Genomic DNA, 23466 nt, shown 5'->3' with positions numbered 1-23466 from the left:
CGGGTTGAGAACTGCGGCTGTAGAGGGTTCCTCATCTACTGCTGGTAAGGTTGTAAAAGTGCACCAGCGCTGTAGGAAGCAGTACAGAGCTCCTACAACAACCAGGGCTCGAAATACCTTATGGGCCAGCCCATCCTTCCCCTGGATCAATACCCTGAAGCAATAAAGACTACAGCATGAACAAACACCTGCACACCATGTTCGCAGCACCGCTCCTGACAACCGCAAGAGGATGGAAACAATCCAAATGTCCATCAGAGGGAGAACGGATCAGCAATCCTTAAAATAATGATACAATTGTGAAATGCCTCATGACAAGGGTGGATTTGGAGGGCAGTGTGCTGAGGGAAGTTAAGTCAATCACAAAACGGCAAATACTGTATGAGGCTACTGCTACGAAAGAAAAGAGCAAGACAACGATTTTCCTAACAAGATACACAGACTGTGACAGTTACTGGGGCTGGGAGGGAGCAGGCTGGTGGCCAGGTGTTGGACCTCGGTTAAAGGGAAGATAAATAATATCCGACAGACGGGGGAGAGAAAAAGAGAGGGAGGGAAGACAGCGCAAACTACTGGGAGGTTTGATGTTTGTTTCAGTTGCGCTGAATTGTAAACGCCCACCTAATACACAAGAAAAAGATTTTTAAACAAAGAAACACAAGAAAAAAATACCTCGTTGCCATTGAGTAGATTCCAACTCATAGCAACCCTGTAGGCCAGGGCAGGACTGCCCTGTGGGCTCCCAAGAGGACAAAGGAAAGCCTCATCTTTCTGACACAGAGCGACTGGGCGTTTGGGTCTGCTGACCTTGTGGTCAGAAGCTCAATGGGTACCCAGGGAGCCACCGGGCTCTTTAAACAGAACAAGGAACTTAGAAAAAAAGAAAGATTGTGTCCAAGATTCCTTCAGGTTGGAATGAGAAGGCAATGAAGCAATAGAAAGAAACAGTGATGTGTAACAAAGCTAGCAATATGAGAAAACATAAAGGCCAATATTATTGTATTTTTTGTTTAAAACACTACTTTTTAATGCTCTACACATTTTACAAAACAAATGCATTAAAAATAATTATAAATGTTCTTGAGCACAGAATGTAAAAAGATGAGCAGAGAAAAATATAATAGCATTAAGATTCACACCCATTCGGATGCTTAAGCCATAGCCTGGGGCCTAGAACATTCTCCTGGGCCCATCTAGACCCACAGTCATTTGCTGTCTGCTGCACATGGGTGGGTTCATGTGACACCTGGTCAACCCCATTCTATATGTGGTACCAGAATAAGCCTAGAACAAAGATCCAGCACCAGACATCCCTACTGAGGAGAAGCCTGAAGGCTGGGAAAGACCAGGGTCCACCAGTGAAGGTGAACTCACTGGCCCTTCTCTATGTGAACAACTCATTCCCCAGGCACCGGGGGCGGCGGGCCTCTTGCTGGCCACTGTGCAAGGTGGCATGGCAACCAGCATCAGGTTGTGTGGAAAAGGAATAACCAACAGGCTGATGCGGTAAGGCAATTCTGTCAATGATCCGAATGACAACAGGAACAAGCTTTCTCTTACAGGTGATCTGCAGGTGCTCGTTTCTGCCCAGACTACAAAATGTAAGGAAGGACCGGTTAGTGGAGGACCACTTTGACTTCCTGCTTTGGAAGCTTACTCTTGATTAAGCAAGTGGACCGAGATGAGGGCGGAAGCAAACTATCCCAGAGAGTAGCTGTGGTGGCATCTGCCCTTCCCCATCCCAGAGGTGGTACATAATCCGGTGCTGTGCTTCCTCTGCTAAAAGACGTGATCAAACTGCTTTGAAGCTCCTTCAGAAAAAAATGATTCAGAAAGGATCTAACTTTCCACAGGAAATTTTTAAATTCCACAGGAAAAAATTACACTCTCGGACTTTTATAAGCCACTACCAAGACACCATGAATATAAAGAACCTCTCACAAAAAGTCAGCACTGTGTAATGAAACTGTATAAAAGTTGGTAATTAAGCATAATTGAAGGCTGCAGTGAACATATAGGCCTTTGTTCTTTTTAATTCTGGCACTGACTGGGAATTACAGATAAGAGCTTAAGGCATATTTTAGTCAAAAAGTCCAGATGTATGAGTCACAGTGCCCTAAAACTAAAGTGAGTAAAATAGAAGAACAGAATGCCCAAAAATATCCTCGCTAAATGGGAAACACCAATATTCTGGATATTTAACATGTGTTTGTCAATTGCCCGGATCACTTACCAGGTGATTTAAAAAACATAAAACAGCACATATTCTTACACTAAAGGTCTGGGAAAACTACTACATGTTGGCAAAGACAACAATTTGTCACATCAAACATCCGGCTGCATGTAGACAGACTTGGTATAGTCACACTAGAAAAAGCGCAGTTCACCATCTCCACAGAATTCGATTTTATCTATCTCCATGCTAAAATGGAAAGGAGCCCAGAGAAGGGAAGAGACGCCGTTCAGTTCAGATGACCAGACAGGACAAGCCCTTTACGTCTCCGGGCCAAGACATCTGGAAGGAGCGCAAGGAGACCGCATCACAGCACAGGCACATGACTGCCCTTCACTGGGTTACCTTCTTTTTGCACTGGGGGGGTTGTGGGATAGGAATGTATGTCCTCTATTCTCATGTTCCTTAGGAATGTGACGTCATCATTTGAAAAGACCACCCTGGAAAGGGCTCCCAGGGACTCAGGCTGTGCGTTGAGAGAAGGATTGACTTGAAATGAAATAATCAATCTTTTTAAAAGGATGGGGAGGGGGGGGCATTTTGTAAAAACTGTGACATGCACAACTAACAGGTGACATCCCTCATGTATAAACACAACGGTCTCATCTGAAGTGGGAAACCTATTGTTTTTCCCAATAGCAGCTGAGGCGCCAGGACCCAGGGGTCAGGATGGGGCACTGAGGTGGAACACCGGTTTGCCTTTTCAACCGGCCCCTCTACATGGCCAAATATGACAGCCTTCTCCAGGGACTAGTGCCTCCTCACAAGATGTTCCTGCTTTTAAACCAGACAACCACTCCCTCCCACAATCACCAACTCTTTTCTCTTCAGAGGACTGCCTCTTGGACTGTGTACTGGTTCCACGTGATCACAATGGAATGTTCCAGAAATCCCATGCTTGGCAATGTTATCCATAGCTTATCATGATCCACAACAATCAATGCTTTTGCACAGGCAATAAAATAAAGGCAAACACTGGTCTGGTATTGTCTGTTTTCAACCAAAATCTGAATGATGTCCCACGTCCTCTTCTGAATCCAGCTTAAATTTCTGGCAGCTCCCATTTGATGTAATGCTGGGGGGGGGGGGGGGGCTGTTGCTTTTTGTTTTTGTTTTTTGCTGTAATGTAGGTTAAGGGGTACAGAGCAGATCCATTCAACAATTCATCTTATTGAGTGCAACATCCACAATGAAACATCTCTTATCCCACTTCCTCACTTGTTTCCTGTTTCCATTTCTCCCTCTCCCTGAGCACTGCTGAAGGCTGTCCTTGGAGAAACACCATCCTCGGGTCTTGCTGATTATTCTGGAAGGCATGGACCTCATGAGTGTTGCTATTCCTCTCAGAGGCTTTTGTAGGATCTGGCTGAACATGGAAGTGAGCTCATTGCAAAACCCTCAGGGACACAGCGTTCAGCCCCACCAGTTTTGGTCTCACTACCAAGTCTGGTCTCTTTTAAAACTCATTGAAATTCTCAGGATTTTTAGTTTTGTTCCACATTTTTCCTCTGCTCTACCGAGGACATTCAAACGTGCTTCTTACACAAGGTCGGTAAAGGTGGCTGGGCACCAGCTAGCAGTTCTGGTCTCGGAGTCACCATGACTGGTGTTCCTGTGGTTCATTAGTCCACGGAAATGACTGTCTCCCTGCTTCTTTCTTTCCCATGGACAGAGCGAGACAAAGAGTTGCCCCTCTGATGCCTGCTCCAGACCTTTTAAGAAAAGACTTCCATCACTACTCACCAAACCAGGACACAGAGCATTGTCTTTGTAGACTAAGTTCTGCCAATTGGCTTTGGTCTTATCAGAGACTACAGTCCTGAAGGAACCCTGGAATCCTCAGCCCAGTGACTCATGCCCTCAAGGTGTTTGTTTTTATAGTACTAAGTTTCCCTGCTAGGCAAGCACTGACCTATTCACTCTGAGTTAGTGCACCCAGTGGCGTCTCCTGGGAAGGTTCGCTCTGGTCATAGTGAATTTTTTTCATAAAGCAATTTTGCTCAAACCTCGTTGTTTTGTGAAAGCCAATTTAAGAGAGAAGCTGCAGCTGTGAAATTCTGCTCTGGAAAAATGCCGCAGAAACTGTTGTGATGTTGAACACAGCTTACAAGAACAGCACTATGGGAAAAACCACGTGTATGAGTAGTTTTCTCATTTCCAAAAAGGTGAAATGTCAACTGGTGGCAAACCTCGTTCTGCACATCTGTCAACTTCTCAAATGGACAAAAATATCGACATAACCCATGCACTTGTGCTCGAAGACTGACAATGGACCATTGAAGAGATGGGGAAGTTATCTGTAATATCTTGGATCTTGGTTCAGCAAATTTTAACAGAAGATCTGAGAATAAGAAGGGTAGCTATAAAATTTGTGCCTCGGGTTCTGACTGACCAGGAAAAAAAGCGCCTAATGGAAATATGCTGTCCTTTGAAAGAACAGCTCCGAAGTAACCCAGACTTTTCTGCTAAGGTCATTCCTTGTGACAGGACATGGTGCTATTCTTACAGTCCAGAAAGCAAACATTCATCAGTGGCCGCGTGAGCAGGTGCATTGTAATGTTGCAAAAGGCAGTAGAAGACACCATAATCACCTCACCCCCCAAAAAAGCAAGTGAAAATCAAAGATCAAGACAATATTCATTTGTGTTTTTTGATGTGAAGGGAATAGTGAATTTGGAGCTCCTTCCACCAGGTCAGAATGTTAATCAAGCTTTCTATTTAGAGGTCCTGAAAAGATTACTGAACAGTGTGAGACAAAAAGGCCTGATATCTAGCAAGTGGGGGACTGGTTTTACACCATGACAATGCACCTGCTCACGTGGCCATCTCAGTGTACCAGTTTTTGGCAAAACAAAGCATCCCTCTTTTGCCCCACGTACCTGACGTGGCTCCATGCAACTTCTTTTGTGTACGAGAATAAAAAGGGTCATGAAATGACAGTGATTTGACGATGCAGAAGAGGTTAAAAAAAGGGTAGGTGCTCTCAGCCATCCAGACCGATGAGTTTGAAAAATGTCTCCAAGAATGGAATAGCAGTTTTGACAAATGTATTAAGTATAATGGAGAGTACGTTGAAGGTGATAGGCTGTTTTGTAAAAAAATTTAAATACATAGCTTTGAAAAAATTTTCCGTTCGGGGTGGGGTGGGGGGGTGTTTACAGTATTTACCTCTGTTGTCTTTAGCTCCTGCACATCTTTCAGTATCTTCTCTTGCCTCCAGCACTTTTTGCCTATCTCCCTCTCACTACTTAAAAGATAAGCACCAGATCCGAAAATCCGTCACCAAAATTCTACTTGCACGCAATGGTAATGACATTGCTCAGCAATGTCCATGTTCTGTTGGCTCACTTTTCTCTGGAATGGGCATGGATGGGTGTGGCTCACCCCAATATGAGCTGTTTTCCAAATGTTGGCACAGGTGCATGAACACTTCAGCATGTATCTCTTTGCAGAAACACCCTTTGCAGGTTTCAGAGCAGAATCACTCCACGGCGTTCCCGTCTGTGATTTACCAACCTTTCTTCTGCGGTGCAATGGCAGCGTAGGCTCAAACTGCCATCCTTTAGGTTAGGAGTGGAGGCAAAGCCGCTTGTGTGACTCAAGCCAAGTTCAGTCATATTCTATGACTCTATTCTGGGAAAAGAAGCATTCTGATCCATGTTTATTAAATGTACCCTACCTGCCCTGGCAGAGCTTCCACAAGAACCACACAAGAGCTCCCACATGAACTTTTCCCAGGACTGTTGTGGGCGGGATGATATTTCACATTTCATGTTAAGAGGAGGAGGCTGACATCTAAATGCCCAAACCAGGCAACAAGGTGAAGATTTCCTACAAAGTTAAGATGCCGAGGAAGCCACCTATAGATAGGAAACAAAGGGCAGGAGAAGAGAGGCCCGGAGGGCAGCAGGCCATGTTGTCAGACGAGGCTGCAGAGTGCTCGTGGAAAAGCGAACTGAAAGGTGGTAACTTGGCCCACGAACTTCTTGAAGCCTCCTCATGTGAGTGATCTGGCACAAATGGAGCACCAGATCTGTTAGTCTTTCTGCTCACCAACTAGCCTGGTGAATATGATATATATATGAATATGAAGGGGCGGGATATGCCCTTCAATAAGATGAAAAGAGATGTTAAAAGTCAGAGAGGTAAATGCCAAAGCCCAAAAGTCACAGAAGGTGAGGAGCCTAGCCAAATTCCAAGACCCAGTGAACCCGCAGGGGCCCAGGCTGGGAAGTGGCCAGCAGCCTGGCTGCACTTGCTCGGAGCCTGCAGCTAGATCACAGTGGACTCCCACCACAATACCTAGACTTAGCAAATGTGTAGGCTTTGGACTGAATACTCACTCACATCCTCTCCAGGAGGTGAGGAACTTCTCCACGTCTGAGCTCCAGTCTAAATGCCTTAGCGAGCGGACGTGCTATCAGCCTTCCTCCACGGCCACTGGGGGATGTCGCGCATACCACAAAAGCCATGAATAGATCCGAAAATCTGAGAGGTAAGTGTGCCCTCTTCATCCTTACACGGTCACTCAAAACCCAGCAATTATTCCTGTTTCATGTTCTCGTGCCAGGCTCCCTCCCAGGGTGGACTCCCCCAGGGCTGGTTGTGATCCTTGTGGGTAAGTGTGCCACTGCTAGATCCCTACTAGCAAATTCAAACAGCCAGACAGATGTGCTGGGTTAGCATGTTACAAAGAGAACTGCTTATCTAAAAGAGGGAATACTTTGGAATAAGCTTGCAATTAATTGGAGCTTATTATCTTCTAATGAGAACTGAACGGCTATATTTAGTTGTTTCTCTAAGTGTACAAAACTTCAGAAATATTGTGGTGCACCATTTTAAGTGAAGTTATTGCCAATTTGGGGACAGAAATTACATTTTTGCAGCCCGTCATCACATTCAGGTGTTCATGGAGTCTCAAAAAATTCGTTTGAAATTATCTCCTTTTCTGTTCCTGATGAGAGGCTGACAAAATTTACTGGTCCATCAAACTTGACAGAACAAGTAGATATGAATTTATTTTTAACAAACTAACATTTTTGTATATATCAGTCAAACCACAAAGTCTAAATACTTGAAAACAAAATGCATTATTAACTTGATTGTCACTACATAGCAAACTTCTATTACTATTTGCTATAATATGCAATGCATAAGAGAGGAGACTCAAATTCAAAACATTTAAAAATAAAAACTAAACTGATTATATTGTCTTGGAAAAATTAAAATATTGCAAGCTTGCAAAATTATAACCAAGGCATTAATGTTTTAAATAGGTAAGAAAAAATGTTTAACTTAATTTAGAGAACGTTATGCCCAAAGTGATGGTTCAATGTGCTGATGAAGAGTTTCTATGCTTCCTTACCCATTAAAAGGCAGCTGCAATTCTCCTTCCAGGAAGGCAGGATGGAAGGGAGCGAGCAGTGTCCCCACACTGCTTGTGCTGGGCTATGCCACTCACATCTCAGCCATCATCATTACTGGAAGCTGTAGGAATCCCACCCAGCATGTCTATGCAGTGAGATAACTATTCCAAATAAACAAATAAGCTTTAGGCTGCTGACTGCAAAACTGGTAGTTCAAATCCACCAGCCACTCCATCGGAGAAAGTTGAGGCTATCTGCTTTCCTAAAGATCTACTGCCTCAGAGATTCAACCCAGGGTCATTCTTGGTCTTCATGGACTTAGTGGCCAGTATTTGATTTAGAAACAAAGACATTTTAACAGGAAAAGTTAAATCATGGGCTTTCCAGCACTGAATCCCTCCATAGAGGTCTCCGGAAGATGGGCTGTGAGGACAGAGAAGGGAGTGGGTACCTGAGAGGGGACAAAGGCAGCAGCCATTCCTGGTCCTGAGTGCAGGTTCTATGTTCCAGAGCTGGGCAGGTGGGCAGGAAGACACGCTCCAGGAAGGCACCGGAAAAGGAAAACGAGTGACTTCCAATGGAAGACCAGTGTCAGCCAAGCCACTATCAAACACACAGAGAGACCAGCTTCCTCCAGGTAAAGACACCAACAGGAAATGGGTGAATAAGACTTTATGTTTTTAAATCCCACCTACCCACCCACCCCCAAAATTATATATTTGAATTCAAAAGGTATATAGCCAGCCTTCTGTACCCGGGGTTCTGCATCGGAGCATTCCATCAGCCCCGGCTGAAAAATCAAGAAATCTGTAGCACAGTGGGTTACCCACTGGACTGCGGACACAAGTCCACGGTCTGAAATAACCAGTCCCTCCACGGAAGGAAGAGAAGGCCTTCTCGTCCCATGAAGAGTGAGCCTCAGAAACCCAGAGACCACTGTCCCTTGTCCTATAGGGTCCCTGTGAGTCGGAATGGACTCGGTGGCGGTGAGTGATAAGAAACCTAGAGATGATTTATGTACGCAGAAGGATGTGGGTAGGTTCTATGTAAATAATTCTGCCATTTGACCTAAGACACTTGGAACCAAGCCCCCGTGGATACTGTGGGGCACCAGCACAGGCTGTTTGTGTTCATTTGAGACAGATGGTTTTCCTTCAAATGTATCTACATCCAACACCTCTCAAGGTCCAACAAGTCAGCAGAACAGTGCAAACACTTAGTAGTCCTGAGATACAAAGCACATTACTGCATCTTCCTGAATCTCAATCTGTAGAACTATAAAATTTGAATAATAATGCCCTCTGATAAGGTCACAGAATGATTTAATAAGAGAAGGCATGTCAGTGCATATTAAACACAATAATTAAAAACAAGTTTTTGCTCCATTTTCTTAAGGCTAATGAAAGGCTGGTCAATTCCCAATTAGTCCTCAAATTCTTTAATTCTAAAAATAATATGTGGACAGTGTGTGCAACACACACATACTGGGGCTAGAACTGTAAATTAAATACACCTCTCCTCCCTTATCGACATGGCTGGGTTCACAGGCCCAGTCGCCGTGCAACACCTGGTGCTCACCAAGGTGGGGGTGGAGGGACATGGGATAGCATCATCATCTTTGGTGGTGATGCCCCACCCCTTGTCCATCACTGCCTGCCAAGAGCCCTAGAGTGTCTGGGGGTGCACAGGGCACAATAGGCCCTCCCTTCCACATCACAACTCCCTACATGGAGGCTGTCCGGTAGGATGTCATGGGATATGGCCCACCACCCAACCTGGACAAGGGTCCCACTCACCCCACAGACCCAAATGGCCTCCCCTCAACAACTTTCTGAGCACCTCAGGTCCCTCTGTTCAGGCCCACTGCAGAGCAAGCGGAGAGGTCTTCCCTGGTTGGTCAGTCACCTTCCTGTGAGTGACCGGGCCACTGCCTGAGTCTCAAGTATATCATTCTGGGTGGTTCTCGGAGGCACTGTAGGGCGGGGCGTGGACCCACCTAGCACCCAGACTACTGAGAGCACCAGCTGGAAACGCTCTCCATGCGTCACACTACGGCCCGAGGAGTGGACAAGTGACGTCAAGCGGCACAGAGACCTATGGCAGCCACACCCCATCAATGTCAGACAGTGCGGAGCCACAATCCACCCTAAAGGACAGCACACCGAAAGTCCTTCTACGCACAGAAACGGGGAGTGAGGGCATGGAAGATTTTTTTTTAAGTCCGTTACACACTCACAGCTATGGGCATAGGTCACGGCCATCTGCAAGGACAGGTGACACCAACTACAAAGCACGGTCTGGGAGTGCTCGGGGAGCTGGGCTGAGCACGCCACAGAGCAGGGCCGCGTGGCAGAGCTGGCGTGTTTGATGGCACATTTGAAAGTCAGAAACTTGGAGAAGTGGCCGTGCTCACCTGGCGGCTGGCACCCCCAGATCTCAGTGCCCCTAAGGTAATTAAGTCTCCGTGACGAAGCTAATTAGGATAGAGTAGCAAGAAAAGAGGAACCCTGGCAGGCGGTGACATTGTAATTGTAGTGTTGTTTTGATGACATGGCAACTGTGGTATTATTTGGGGGATGACACGAGATGTGTTTTTGTTTTAATGTGAGCAATGTATAATTCTACATTAATAATTCAAAGAACCTTACGTTAGAAGCCCAAAGTAAAATACAGAAATAAAATGGACTAAAGTAACTTCTTAAGCCTGTGTGCCCAGGGCATGCTAAGGAGTCTCGAGGGATTACAGGCTTTGAAGGAAGCACTTCCAAAAACATGTCGGTCATGCCACAGGCCCCCACATTTCAAGTTTCCAAGACCTTCCCCATCGTTGTAGAGCATCATGTCACAGGTTAAACATGTCAGTCAGTGCTCACGGGTGTGGTGGTGCGGCACATAAAACCAGCCAGCCAGCAGGGCAGCTCACAGACAGACACAAACACCTGATGACCTGCCATTTGGTCCACAGAGCCTATGAGAAATGGGCCGTCGCTAACATGAGGTCGGGGCGCGGGGCGCGGGGGGGAAAGTACCTTTCTTTTGGGGTGCCAACTCCGTGTTTGCCAAGCAGGTGAGTGTTCAGGTGCTTCTTCATGACAAATGCCACCCTGGAACAGAGAACACAAGGTGTGGTTAGAGAGGCCACCTGGGCTCGCTCGATCCTGCGTGAAGCGGCAGAGGGGGAGGAATGGCCTGGCTGGGTGGCGGCAGCACAGTGCCCACATCAACACCAGGATGTGCCAGCCAGGCATGTGTGTCCTGCTCGTCCCTGAAGGAGCAGAAGGGCCTTCTCTCAGAATCCCAGGGCACCAAAGAGACCACCACCTCTCACACAGGACCCTGCCAGGGACCAACCTCATGGCAACAGCCCTCTGGTCACCCTCAGACCACCAAGCAATTCCACAGCATGACCGGAGCGGACCCCGCTGGGTCTCACACCTCCAACACTGGACGCATTTGAGAAAATGTCATTTTATTAAATATTTCAGGGACTATAAAAGTGAAAATGAATAGCTTCCATGAAGCTTCCTTGAAAACACGGCCGTGGTTTAAAAGTGTTTTTTTAAATGATGTAAATGTTTATGGAGTCTGCAGCAAGAAAAAAAAGTGCTTCAATGCCAAGAAGGTATCAATGCTAAAAGCCAAGGGAAAGCCACACCTGACATGCTACCTTTCTTTACACACCAGTCCATTTAGTTAAATCAATTCCGCTGACATAAATATGAGGTGCGAGGACCCAGAAGCCAGTACCCTGATCCCATGGATCAGAGTGCAACATCAATGTAATTACGTCATGTGAGAATTGAAGCAATTTACATATCACTCAGAAACATCCGGCTGAAATGGCTGCCTTGATGAGGGGGAGAAGGACTTTTTTTTAACTGTTGTATCTTTCAGTGTAAAAGGGCTTGCAAACATTTTTGTTAATTATGTATTACAGCTGTCCTTCATAAAGTTAATTACTAATAGCTGAAAGGCAACTGAATCTATTTGCATATGTACATGAAAGGCATGACATATGCAAAAATATGATTTTAATTAGCATTCTATGATATGAAGGGCTACAAATCAAATTGGCATGTTATAAGATTCTTAACATTAAGCACAAAATTCATCTGGACATGTCTGCACAAATGGACGGCAGACTTGCACAGTGATGTGACTGCGAGGCATGAGAAAAGCCCGGCAAACAGCGGGTCCTAACAGGGCAATGGCGCCTTCCCTCTCCACCTTGGGTGCATGGCGAGCATCTCCACAAATCTTTAAAAAATACCAGTAGTGTGGCTCAAATAACATATTTGCACTTTAAATGCTTGTAACTCCATTACTAAAACAATGAATGTGTACGCCTGGAGAGGTACACTCCGCCGATCCACTGGGCATTTGCAGCTTAGGATGAGACGCAATTCACAATCACACATAACGTTTGGCACCACCAATCCACGAAACTGAGAGGTAACTGTTTAGAAGTAATCAAATGGCGAGGAGCACCCTCAGCAAAAGTACAATGAAAGATACTCTATATTCGTTTCTGCTTCATGGGAACAAACAATATTACTGTTCATTTTCTTCAAACAGAATTCAGCAATAACAGCAGTCCATTTAAGCCATAACTTCCCTACTGTCCTCTGTTTCCCTATAATTAAAAAAACATAAAGCGAATCAAAAGGAGCAGAGGTTAAAAACCCAAAGTTGCACAGCACAGCTTATTTGCATGACCAAGTGTAATTTGAGAGATCTGAAGTTGGAAACCACAGTGCAGTTTTAATAGAAAGAAATTTTATTAATTAAAATGTCTGAGGTCTAAGAATTGAAGTGAAAACACTACACTGCACAGGAGAACCAACATGAAGCAGAGAGAGAGAGAATGTTTATCTAATGCAACACAGAACATTATCTGCCAAGTGTCTACAATGCTGCTATTTCGAGGAATAACACTTTGTTTTCATGACAGTAAAAGATAGAAAAATAAAAAATGTATAATATTAAAATACAGTTCAATTATATCCGAGTCCAAATGTGTGTATTCCTTACAACACAGAAGGAGATGCAGGAATTTTATTTCAGGGTATTACATTTGACTTAAAAGAAGTACCGATTTTTTCCATTAGTGTTGGTCTTACTACCATCCCTAGAGCAAGCGTGCATGACTAGCATAAGTTCATGGGTCCATCCTGAGAGTGTCACCAGCAATATGCAATTACTCAATTTAGCCATATTAATGGAATCAGGGTAAACATTTTGTAATATTTTCAAATTTTTAAAATTGTAACCCAAATGCCATCAGAAACCGAATACAAAAAATCGCCATTCTGAAAAGCTCCCTAGAAGAAATGCTGGGCCCCTGATGGGGGCTGGCCCCTCCTCTATGACAGGTCCTCATTCATATTTTAATTTAATTAATATAGTACAGCCGGGGAAGCAGTCTTCAGTGTGGGGCTGCCTGACTTCCCTGGGTGGTGCTCTGTCCCTAGTGGTGATGTTTACTTCTCCATCTATGGCAGGTTTCTCCCTTATGTCCATTCTGGTGTGTGTAGTTTTGGGGACCTCATGTCATGGGGGACACTGTGCACATGGAAGAAGAACAGGGCTGGTGGGGACCAACACAAGAGCAGCACATGGAGGGCAATGAAGGGAGCAACAGGGAAACAGGACCAAGCCACCCACAGGCCTGAGCCATACAGCCCAGGGAGGGCACCAGTCTGCTCCGCACAGGGGTCAGCGACAGCAAAGCCCAGGAGCAGGGGTGAGGGTCAGTCAGCAGGCTCCCAGATATGTGGCCGCTCAGAGAAAGCTATGGCGGTCTGGATGTGCAGAGGCTTCAAGAAAGGACACACATGCCCACAAAGGGCCGGCACAGGCACCCAGCTCAGGGTGGAGGCAGAGACCAGGGCGGAGCAGGCTCCTAGGGCCCTGGTGGGTTCCAATGGTCTCACATGTCAGAACAGGCTGAAAGGGAGGCGGGGGATCCTCAAAGGAGGAAGAGGCAAGAGACATGAAGGTCCCTGCAACAGTACCTGCAATATAAGACCCTGGCCTGTCCACAGAGGAGCAGAATAGAAAGCAAGGCCGGGCAGATCCAAGATATACATCTGTCACGAGGACACACCAACCAAATCGCTGACTCTTTTCCCCGAGGCTCCAGCTCAGACAACGAACTCCTCCTCCTTCGCCCCTCTGCTCTTCCCACCTCAGAGTCTTAGTGAGGAGGCGGTGCACAGGACGCTGTATCAGAAACCCTGAAGAGAGGGGTTCAAGGGGACACACTGCCTGCAGAGCCCATCTCGGACCAGGGAGGGCTGCAGGCTGCAAGTCTCTGGCAGCTGAGCAGGATGCATTCGGGGGCTGTATGTCGTGTCCAACCACAGTTAAACCTGGGAAAGCTGGAACTGTCACAAAGGGCAGCCACTCACAGACACATGTAGGAAAGTGCGAAGGCGGCCCCTTGCCAAGACCCCAGAAACAAGGCAGCCCTATGGGGCTCCAGCTCTCTGACAAGTTTCTGTGGAAAGTACCTGCCCTGAACAAGCTCAACAATCTCAGACGCGCGGCGTGTTTCTAACATCCAGCCTCGCTGCGGGCCTGTCGCTCTCTGTCGGCACAGCTCTCCCCCTCTTCTCCTGGCCCACGCACCCATTCACAGCACACCCCGTGAAAAGCGGCAGGACACGCATGCCAAAGGCTCTTGGACAGTACAGGACACAGAGTGCTCTTGAAATCGTGGCCTAGTGCCGCTGCCAGGTCAACTCCACAAGCCCTGGTGTGGCCAGGGCAGGAAAGGCCTGTGGAAAGGTCAGGGCGGAGTCTTGGCTCTGCCTTGTAAGACTTGCATCACATGGAATATACAAAGCACATGCCCTGAGACATGAGAGAAACAATACTTGCATTTATTTCTTGAGAACCGAAAGAAACCATACGACCACACAGGTAGCATGCAGTGCAGGTAGAGGGCCATCTATCAGGAATCTCTCCGCCAGGTCCTCAGACGGCCTGGGGGCCCTGAGAGTTAGGCTTTGGGCTGCTAACATCAAGGCTGGTGATTCACACCCCGTTTCGTGCAGGAAAAGAGGGGTCAATTAATAGTATCAATGTGAGGGACCCTGGAGTGATCTGGATGAACCACTGGCCTACTAACCTAAGGTTGTTGGTTCAAACCCACCAGGCCCTCCACAGAGAAAGATGAGGCTGTCTGCTCCAGTACAGAGCTAGAGTATCGGAAACCCGAGACAGAGTGGCTATGGGTTGGGATTAGCTGCATGGCAGTGGGTTTGGCCTTGGGGGGGTTATTAAATTGCTATAATTAAAATCTTATTGGCAATATAATTATATCCGAGTGGGGGAGTGAGAGATTTGTTAAGATTAAAGATTTCAACAGCAAAAAAAAAAAAACACCTCATTCCTTTGGGCAAATTAACACCTCGCACGAATATGCAGAACTTAAATCAAATTTCAGTTGAGAAGACTTACACAAGATCTGATAAAAATAACAATGCAGCCAACAATACCTACCTGTATCAACACCTCCACCTAAGGTGTGAACAGATTCCTGGCTCAACCACTGAAATCCGACACCAATTTCTATTTGTTTTTCTAATACAGGCAGCCCCCGACTAAGAGTCACACCAGCTGTCACCCGGGACAGCAGCAGCAACTGCAGCAGCATCAGAGGTGTCCTGAGGTCCAAGGTTTACACTGCACAGTGGATGGAGTGGGCCCAACACATTCTTGGCCATATGTAACTAGCAGCGCCTCTTCGCCGAGTGAGCCACCTCATCCCCAGTGCCTCTGGATCACAGGGTCCCAAACTGGCATGCAGCGACACTGTCACCAGCCGACAGCTTTGTTTTAGGAAGCCTTTCTTTGTGGGAACTACAATGGCACTCAAGGAGATTGCATTCAAACATAAATCACAGGCTCACGTGCCACAGGCCCACAGTAAGCTCTGGGACCCACACATAAAGAGGGTCTGGCCCGACCCAGGAACAGACAGAGCAGTGGGAGCCAGAGTTGCTGTGCCAAGCACAGAGGGGGTGAAGCGAGCAGGATCTGGGAAACTGAAGAGAACTCAGCAGAGGAGAGACCGGCCCCGCAGCGCAGACCTGGGTCCTGGAGACCACTGGTGCCGTGAGGGATGCTGGGACCAACATGGACTCCACCACCTTGTGCCTGCACTACAAACTCCCCCACCACAAGCGGAGCTGGGCTGGCCCCTCTGCGGGAGTCAATGGAGGTCAGCACTCTGGCTTGGAAAGCAAAATCTGTGCCAGCTAGCGCCACCGGGGTTCGCCACTCCACCTACTCCTCACTTGGTAACCGACTCGTGGGCAGCACTCTGGTCTAAAGCCGCACTGAACAACCTATCCCACCACTGAGCCCAACATTCATGACATGAGTGCACAGGCGTGAGCCCAGAACGACCTGTGAGGGTGAAGGCTCTGTGTCAGCTGAACGGGGTCACGATTCTCAGGGCTTTGGCAGCTACGTGATGATGAGACTGGGGGCATCTTGTGGTGATGTGGTCATCATCTCACTTTGTCATCTGATGAGGCCATCCTCCATCTGCACTGCACGCCCACATTCACATAACGGCCTGGCGCCGGGAGGCTCACTGTCGGTAAGTGAGGACTGAGGAGCGGTGAAGGAACGCGCTGGCTGGGCGCAGTCCCTTCGCGTGCAGCCAAAGATCGGTTCCAACAGGATTCGAAGGAAACTCTCCAGGGACTCATGAAGCACAGCACTCCACGCAAGTTCTAGAGAGATCACCAGGAGGCTTTGGGAGCACATGTCACTTGTCATTAGGAATATATGGATTGCACAACTCTTGTTAATATTTCTAAATCACTGGATTGCACAGTAAATTATATGTCAATAAAGCTGTTTTCATGTAACTGGGATATACTGACATTCTCCTTACTGTGCCATTTTTAAGGGTGAAAGAGGTGTTACCATCAGAAGATGACCTCTAATGCAAGACGACTTTGTACTTTAGCCCTACAGGAGAGTCCACTGGGATGGTACACTGAAAACATGTCCGCGTGATCACAGATTTTCACTGCACAGTTGAGGGACAGTGCTGCATGTCCCTCACTGTTGTCATGTAACAAAAGTGGAAAGCGGCAAGAACAGCCATGCTGACCTTACAGATACTGACCTCGAATGTCAGGAGCCTGGGAAGAGATTCTGCTCATGGCACACGGGAAAGGAGATAGGCTGTCTGACTAACTTTAATAAACGCAGGTCTCACGAGGCCCCCAAGGCACTGCCAGGGCACCTTACAAGTTAAGCAGCACGTGAGAAGGAAAGAGTCTGTATTCCTACAAAGGTGGGTCAGAGGCACTGTGTTGATGATGATGAAGATGGAGGGAGGGGTCACAAGCCAAGGAAGCCTGGCAGCCTCTAAGACAGCAGTTCTCAACCTGTGCATTACAGCCCCTTTGGGGGTTGAAGGACCCTTTCACAGTGTCGCCCGATTCATAAGTAGCAAAATTACAGTGATGAAGTAGCAACGAAAATAGTTTTGTGGTTGGGGGGTCTCCACATGAGGCACTGCGTGAAAGGGCGGTGGCGTTAGGACGGTGGACAACCACTGCTCTGAGAGATGGAGGCCCTGTACAGGTGACGGTCCCTGGGTCTCCAGAAAGACCTTCCTGTTCACCTGGTGGGGCGGGGTCAGACTCCGGACCCACACCAGCTGCGATGACAATGGGTGCTCCTCTGGACCACTGCGGTTGGGGCCTGCAGACAGGCATCAACAGAACATGTGACAATAAGTCTCAGCTTTTAAAATAAAGTCAGCTAAATATATCTCATCCAAGATTCATAAAAACTGCAAGATACAAGGGCTGAGGTCTATTCAGATTAGCATGGGAGAACGATGAATCAATCGACTCTTGTAAAGACTTAAAAAAGTCTCAGAACCCCAAAGAGGCAGTTCTCCCGTCCTAGAGGTCGCTAGGAGTCAAAATCTACTCGATGAGGGGAGTGGGGATTAGAGTAGCAGAGTACAGATACAGTTGATACAACCATCTATTTGATTACAAGAATATGGCAGGCATCATTGGTGAGTACGCCTGGTACATATGTATTTGACTGGGGCATAACGACCTGTCCAGCACACAGCAAGCCCTGTGTTTCCACTCAGCACTCTCTTAAGTACTGCACTGATGGTGAGCAAGAAGAGAAGGCAGGAGGCCAGTGAGGTGACTCATAATGGCACATGGCAAGATGTCTTATTAAAAGTAATAACAACCACACCAGAAGGATCTGGAGCTTCTAAGCAAAAATAATACTGTCAGAATACCAGTACTATATAATAATGATAGCCAAAAAGATGTTTTAAAAACACACACACACATACACAAAATTGGCCCCTGCCATCATGTTGATGGCGACACCTAATGCACAGGTTCCCCAGCAGGCCCCTCACGCTTCTCCCTCAGACGGCTGGAGGACTGGAGGCAGCAGCACAGTGTTGAACCGTCTGAGCCACCAGGACCCTGAAAATTGTTTAACACCTTTATATTTAATTTAAGATTTATTCCATCATTTGCAATTTTGTTTTTCCATATTCAACTCTTTTTTCTTCACTTAAAATTTTTTTTTTTATGTAAAACCTAGTGGAATCGTAGGACAGAACATTTTGCCATTTTTGCACCACTCCAGTGTGCGAGCTCTCTCGTCTTATACACATGTGGAACACAAGTCAGCCACAAAGACCCGGTGTTCACTCCTGAGCACGTGGCACATGTCTCCAAGGCTGTTCTTCTATGCAGAGCGCATCATCATCGCTCAGAAGAGAACTCATGCCGATGCAAGAACTGCATCTACTGACATTGTTGTTAGCTGCCATCAAGTTGAGTCTATTCCTAAATTTACCCAATAACCCCAAAATTGCTAATGACTTTTTGTTTTGGTACTTTCAGGCGGAGTCAGGCATGACTCCCAGTGTGCCAGGGGGACTGTACATTGCTCCTCCCACACTAGCCGCCTGTCTCACACAGCCTAGGTCTAGGCGCCGGAATCACAAGCAGGTCTCTGATTGCTGGCTCTCCACGTGCATCCATGTGACTGTGGAGAAGACCATAGAGTGGGGCAGGGGTGGCGTCAGGGAGAGGACACAGTCAGCTGACATCCACTAAACCAAAAACAAACCCACTGTCGTTGCATCGACTGGACTCAGAACAGCCCTACAGGAAGAGCAGAGCTGACGCAGGAGGGCCCAAGGCTGCCAACTTCATGCTGTTCATTGCCCCATCTTTCTTCCATGGGGCAGTTGGTGGGCTCGAACCGCCAAGCCTTTTCATTAGCAGCTGAGCGCTTGACCTCTGCATCACTAGGGCTGTGAAGTGATCTCCCAGACTGTCCGTTGAGAAACCACCGCTTCTTAAAATCTCTCCCTAACGACAGCTTGCATTTCTCACTGGACTGTAGTTGGGCCTGTGCACAGTGTACTTTCTGTGTGGCAGCACCACCATGGTGATCTCCGACTCCCACTGCCATGAGCCCAGCAGGGCCAGACCACAAGCCTGCTGCGCCATCATGCCAGCAGACACGGCTGCTCTGAGCTGAATGACATAAAAAGACAAGCAATGGTCCTCCGAAGCCAAACAAAGGAATTATTTCTGTTGTTGGAACCTAACCTTTAAAAAGAACCTGCAATGAAAGCACAAAGGCTAGATCCTTAGTGGAAGCTGAAAGCCACCCACAAGCTCCCTCCTGTGCCCGGGCTCTGGCAGAATAGTACGCAGCAGTCAAAAAGCACAAACAGTTGCTGGGGTGGGAGGCGGCACCAGGAAGGTCATGGAAAATCTCAGTAACGTTTCCTTCCATTCCGCTGCGGCTTCCGGAAGCTGCCCTCATGGAGGACCAGGTTTAGGAAAGGACATGACATCACTCACTTTCAAGGGTGTTTCTGTACTGGGGCTCCGACAGAAGAACAGAAGCAATACCACCCAAGTTCTCTGTGACATGGCATGTCAAGCGTCACATTCCATATACTTGCTCCTCTGCTGTGGCAAGGAAGACAGGAGTCAACGGTAGGATGTTTCTGTCCTATATCCTCTGCCTGCAGTCCCCCTCCGCCCCCACCCCCCCCACCCCACACGGCTGAGTGAGTCGGCTCTGGCGATGGAATCATCTCCTAGGTGTGAGAGGCAGGGACGGGGCCAGTGGAGGTCAGTGACTTCAACTTTTTCCAGAGAATGTGGCAAAGGAGCTGAGAAGGCAAAGGTGGGTTCACACCTGGTGACCATTCCCTGAAGCACTGCCCAGCACACTCCCAACCTCTAGCTCAAGGAAAAGACAGTCCTCTGCAGGGACATACTAAAGGAACGAAAGGACCCACAACCAGCGTAGAGTGCTAACTAATTCTTTGAATGAAGTCCGCCTTCCAGACTAAAAAAGGCCACATCATGTAGCTCATATAACACCTTATTTTATATTCCTAAGAAGTATGAAAGTACATGTTTAAAAAAGAAAACATTTACATGATAAAGAAGCCAGCTTAAAATTAATGGCTTGTGAAATAGGTAAGACCAACAAAAGCAACAATGGGTTACTATAAACAACAATGTTTAGAGACAAACATGAAGCTGCTCATGACTAAAACAGGTCGCTCGAGATGGAGTGCGCCAACTATGGTACAGCACGTGGGGAAAAGGCAAGGTGTGCGCCCTAAGCGCATCAGAGAGCAGGAGCAATGCTGCTGGCATGCCGTGACAACGTAGACAGCTTTCCAGTGCACGGCACAGAAGACAGCAAATCCTACACGGTATTACACGGGCATTTACATGGCACATATAAAATGAAATATATATCACCTTTGAAATACGTGTAAATAAGTTCCCATTTATACTGTTTACCCAGAATTTGAAGAAAGAATGTCTTTCTATCTTCTGTAACCTACTAATGAGCAAGTTAACTTAAGTGAACAGCACAGAGCAGTCTGAAGGTCAAAGGTATTCAAACCTGTCAAAAATCTACCTTGTAAATAAGTGAAGGGAAACTATAATTATATGAGATATATTTATCCCCAAGTTTGAGAAGTTAAGGGATGTTAAATAACACTTTAATAATGATAATTCTAAAATATTTTCACGAAATTATAGCAATGTCGAAACAAGTTCGTCTTTCTTTCTCAAGCATCTCAAGACACATCTTGGAATGAAAACCCCCTTTGGTTGGAGTAGGGTTCACTGCTTCCTCACTGGAAAGATGCCTTGGTAATTTTGCACAAAGAAACCAGCTTCAAAAGCAAGGTCCAGGTGAAGGCCCTGGGGGGATCAGACTCAGTGATGCGATCTGCAGCCAGAGGTAAGGTACAAGCGCACCTAGGGCACATGAGTCCTCCTCTGACTGCAAACTGATGGTGCTGATGGTGGTGAGAGATGTCGGAGATAAGAGAGAGAGTGGAGACAAGGATGGTGGTGATGAAGTGGAGCTGGAGGTGAAGGTGAAGGTGGTGGTGGCAGAGGTGGCAGAGCTGGAGGTGAAGGTGAGGGCGGTGGTGGTAGCCATAAAGAAACCCTAGGAAGAAGAGGAAGGGGAGAGAACAGCACCAACTCTAACACTGATCTAGTGCACTGGATTCTGAATCTCAAGTTCAGATAGGTTAGTGAGGACTAAAACAGACAACAGTAATAACAGAACTACCATTTGCATGAGAGTACTACGTGCCAAGTGTAGTAACACAACAGTCAGCATGGACTACCATACTGAACGCAGGACTGCCACAGACACACACTATTAGCAGCTGTTTTTCTAATGAGAAAACGGAAGCATGCTGGATTTGAGAACAGCACCCACTCAATGGTGCCTGCAACAGGGACAATCTATTTGCATACAGCATATACAAGCCTAGCATATTGTACACTGCAGGTCTCACTAAATGATGGCTACTAATAAATATATTAAGACTCTCTCCCTATCCAAGCATATAATTCTGGTTTTGTCCTTATTGATTACGTGTGCAGGTGCTAAAATACACCAGCGTGTTTATGTCAAGGAATAAAAGATGGATCAATAAGTCCACTAAAATGGGGATTTCCACTTTTACATGTAATTTGTCTCCAGGTTTCTTCCCTGAAGTATGTAAGCTGACAATCCCACAGAATGATGAATGCAGCTGGTGTCCATGGGTGACTGGTGGCCAGAGCCAGGCTCCAGCCCTATCTGCCAGGACCAGGGAGTAGCTGAAAGCAAGGTGCTCCAAAGTTCAAGTGCTCCATCCCTGGAGGACAGCCGAGAAGGGCTGTCCCTTGGGTATCCCCAGGAGGTACCCAGAAGCTTAGTACCCATATGCAGACAGACCTGGTTTCCAGAGGACTATAGCCACTTCTGTTTAATGGACTATTTTAGATACGGAGGCTTCGTTTTCTGCTTTTTAAGTGTTAGTTTTAGACAAGAACTTTCAAGTTGCACTTGGTGTGCAGATTTATTGATTCCCCAAATGCAGACAGAGCGATATAGGGAAGTGTCCAACCTGTGGCTCGGTCTACTGCGAACCCACCAGCCTGGAGGTTCCGTCGGGAAACACATTTGAATGAAGGGGCACTCCAGTGCCGAGCCCAGGCTTACAGACGGTGCAGACGAATGTCTGCCATTGCATACACTTTCTTGTATTCTTTTAAAAATTAGAACAAATCGAATGCATTTAATAGTAAAACCTGTAGGACCGGAAGGAATCTCTATTAAATGATTCGGCAGGCAGATCTGAAACACCAGTGCTCCAGGGACACAGCCATCTTCATCACTTACCGGGCCCTGGAGAACTACACAAGTGTCAATTCACCGGAGTTCTGGCTGAATTACTTTCCTATAGCAATTTATAATATGATGAACTAAGTGAACTCATCAAAACAAGCAACATGTAGGAATTTGAAAAACAATAAAGCTGGGATTTTTTCCTTCCCCGTGTACTCCCAGCATCTCCAAGAGAAGGCCCTCATGGCTGCTCCCTTTTACCCTGGAGCCCAAGAGAGAGGGTGCAGAGCACAGGGGAGCTTGCCAGGAGAGCCAAGAGTGGGAGAAGGGTGTTGTGCGCCCGACTGTACACAAGACATATGCAGTGCATGGGCAGTGCATGGCCTTCTCATGGTCTTTTGAGAGATGTGTTTGAGTGCGCACCTGGCACGGGGCACTCTGTGCAGCCTTTGGTAAACACAATTTGGCTCGGCTGAACTACATTTCCCAGAATTCCAGCTTTGTACAATCTGGTGTAGGGAAGGCCACAGGAGATGCTCCCACCGGGTGACAACTGGAGGGGGAAGTGAAGCAACAGCTAGTTTTGCAGCTTGCACACATCATGTACCAGCTGTCTCTCATGGCGGCCTAAGGGGAGGCCCTAGCCTGAACTACCTACAACCCTGGGATTGGCATGAGCCCCTCCACCTCCAGGACCGACCAGATGTGTTGGCACCATTCACCAATGTCAGGAGCTAGCAAGGCTCTCAGGGGTCCAGCATGTCCTCACAGGTACCAGCCATGCTTTGTGGGCACCAGTATGGTGTTGCTCCCCACTGTGCATCCCTCATCATGGTTCAACCTCCTTCCTGGTGGACGTCAGGCTACTGATCAGATTCCTTACAGAGACAACAGGTGGCTGCTTGAGGGCGGGGGGACTGGGGGACAGGGGGACGATGAGAGAAAGCACAAAGATTCTGGAGTGTCACCAGGAGGGGGGACGATGAGAGAAAGCACGAGGATTCTGGAGTGTCACCGGGAGAAGGGACGACGAGAGAAAGCACGAGGATTCTGGAGTGTCACCAGGAGAAGGGACGACGAGAGAAAGCACGAGGATTCTGGAGTGTCACCAGGAGGGGACGATGAGAGAAAGCACGAGGATTCTGGAGTGTCACCAGGAGGGGACGAGAG

General features: G+C 47.2%; 1 protein-coding gene across 1 annotated transcript in view; it reads right to left on the bottom strand.

Annotated features, from left to right (window-relative positions):
- ZNF407 (zinc finger protein 407) overlaps positions 1 to 23466 on the bottom strand; it is a 363650-nt gene that overhangs the window by 223477 nt on the left and 116707 nt on the right. Inside the window, exon 3 of the mRNA XM_004715932.2 lies at positions 10629 to 10703. Coding sequence (XP_004715989.1) covers positions 10629 to 10703 — 75 coding nt within the window. The remainder of the gene's footprint in view (positions 1 to 10628; positions 10704 to 23466) is intronic.

The sequence above is a fragment of the Echinops telfairi genome, unplaced genomic scaffold, assembly GCF_000313985.2.
Source record: "Echinops telfairi isolate 266 unplaced genomic scaffold, ASM31398v2 ScPeMD7_7400;HRSCAF=8409, whole genome shotgun sequence".
NCBI classification, from domain to species: Eukaryota; Metazoa; Chordata; class Mammalia; order Afrosoricida; family Tenrecidae; genus Echinops; species Echinops telfairi.
The sequence above is the reverse complement of the archived record's forward strand: the minus strand, read 5'-3'. Positions and strand labels throughout refer to the sequence as shown.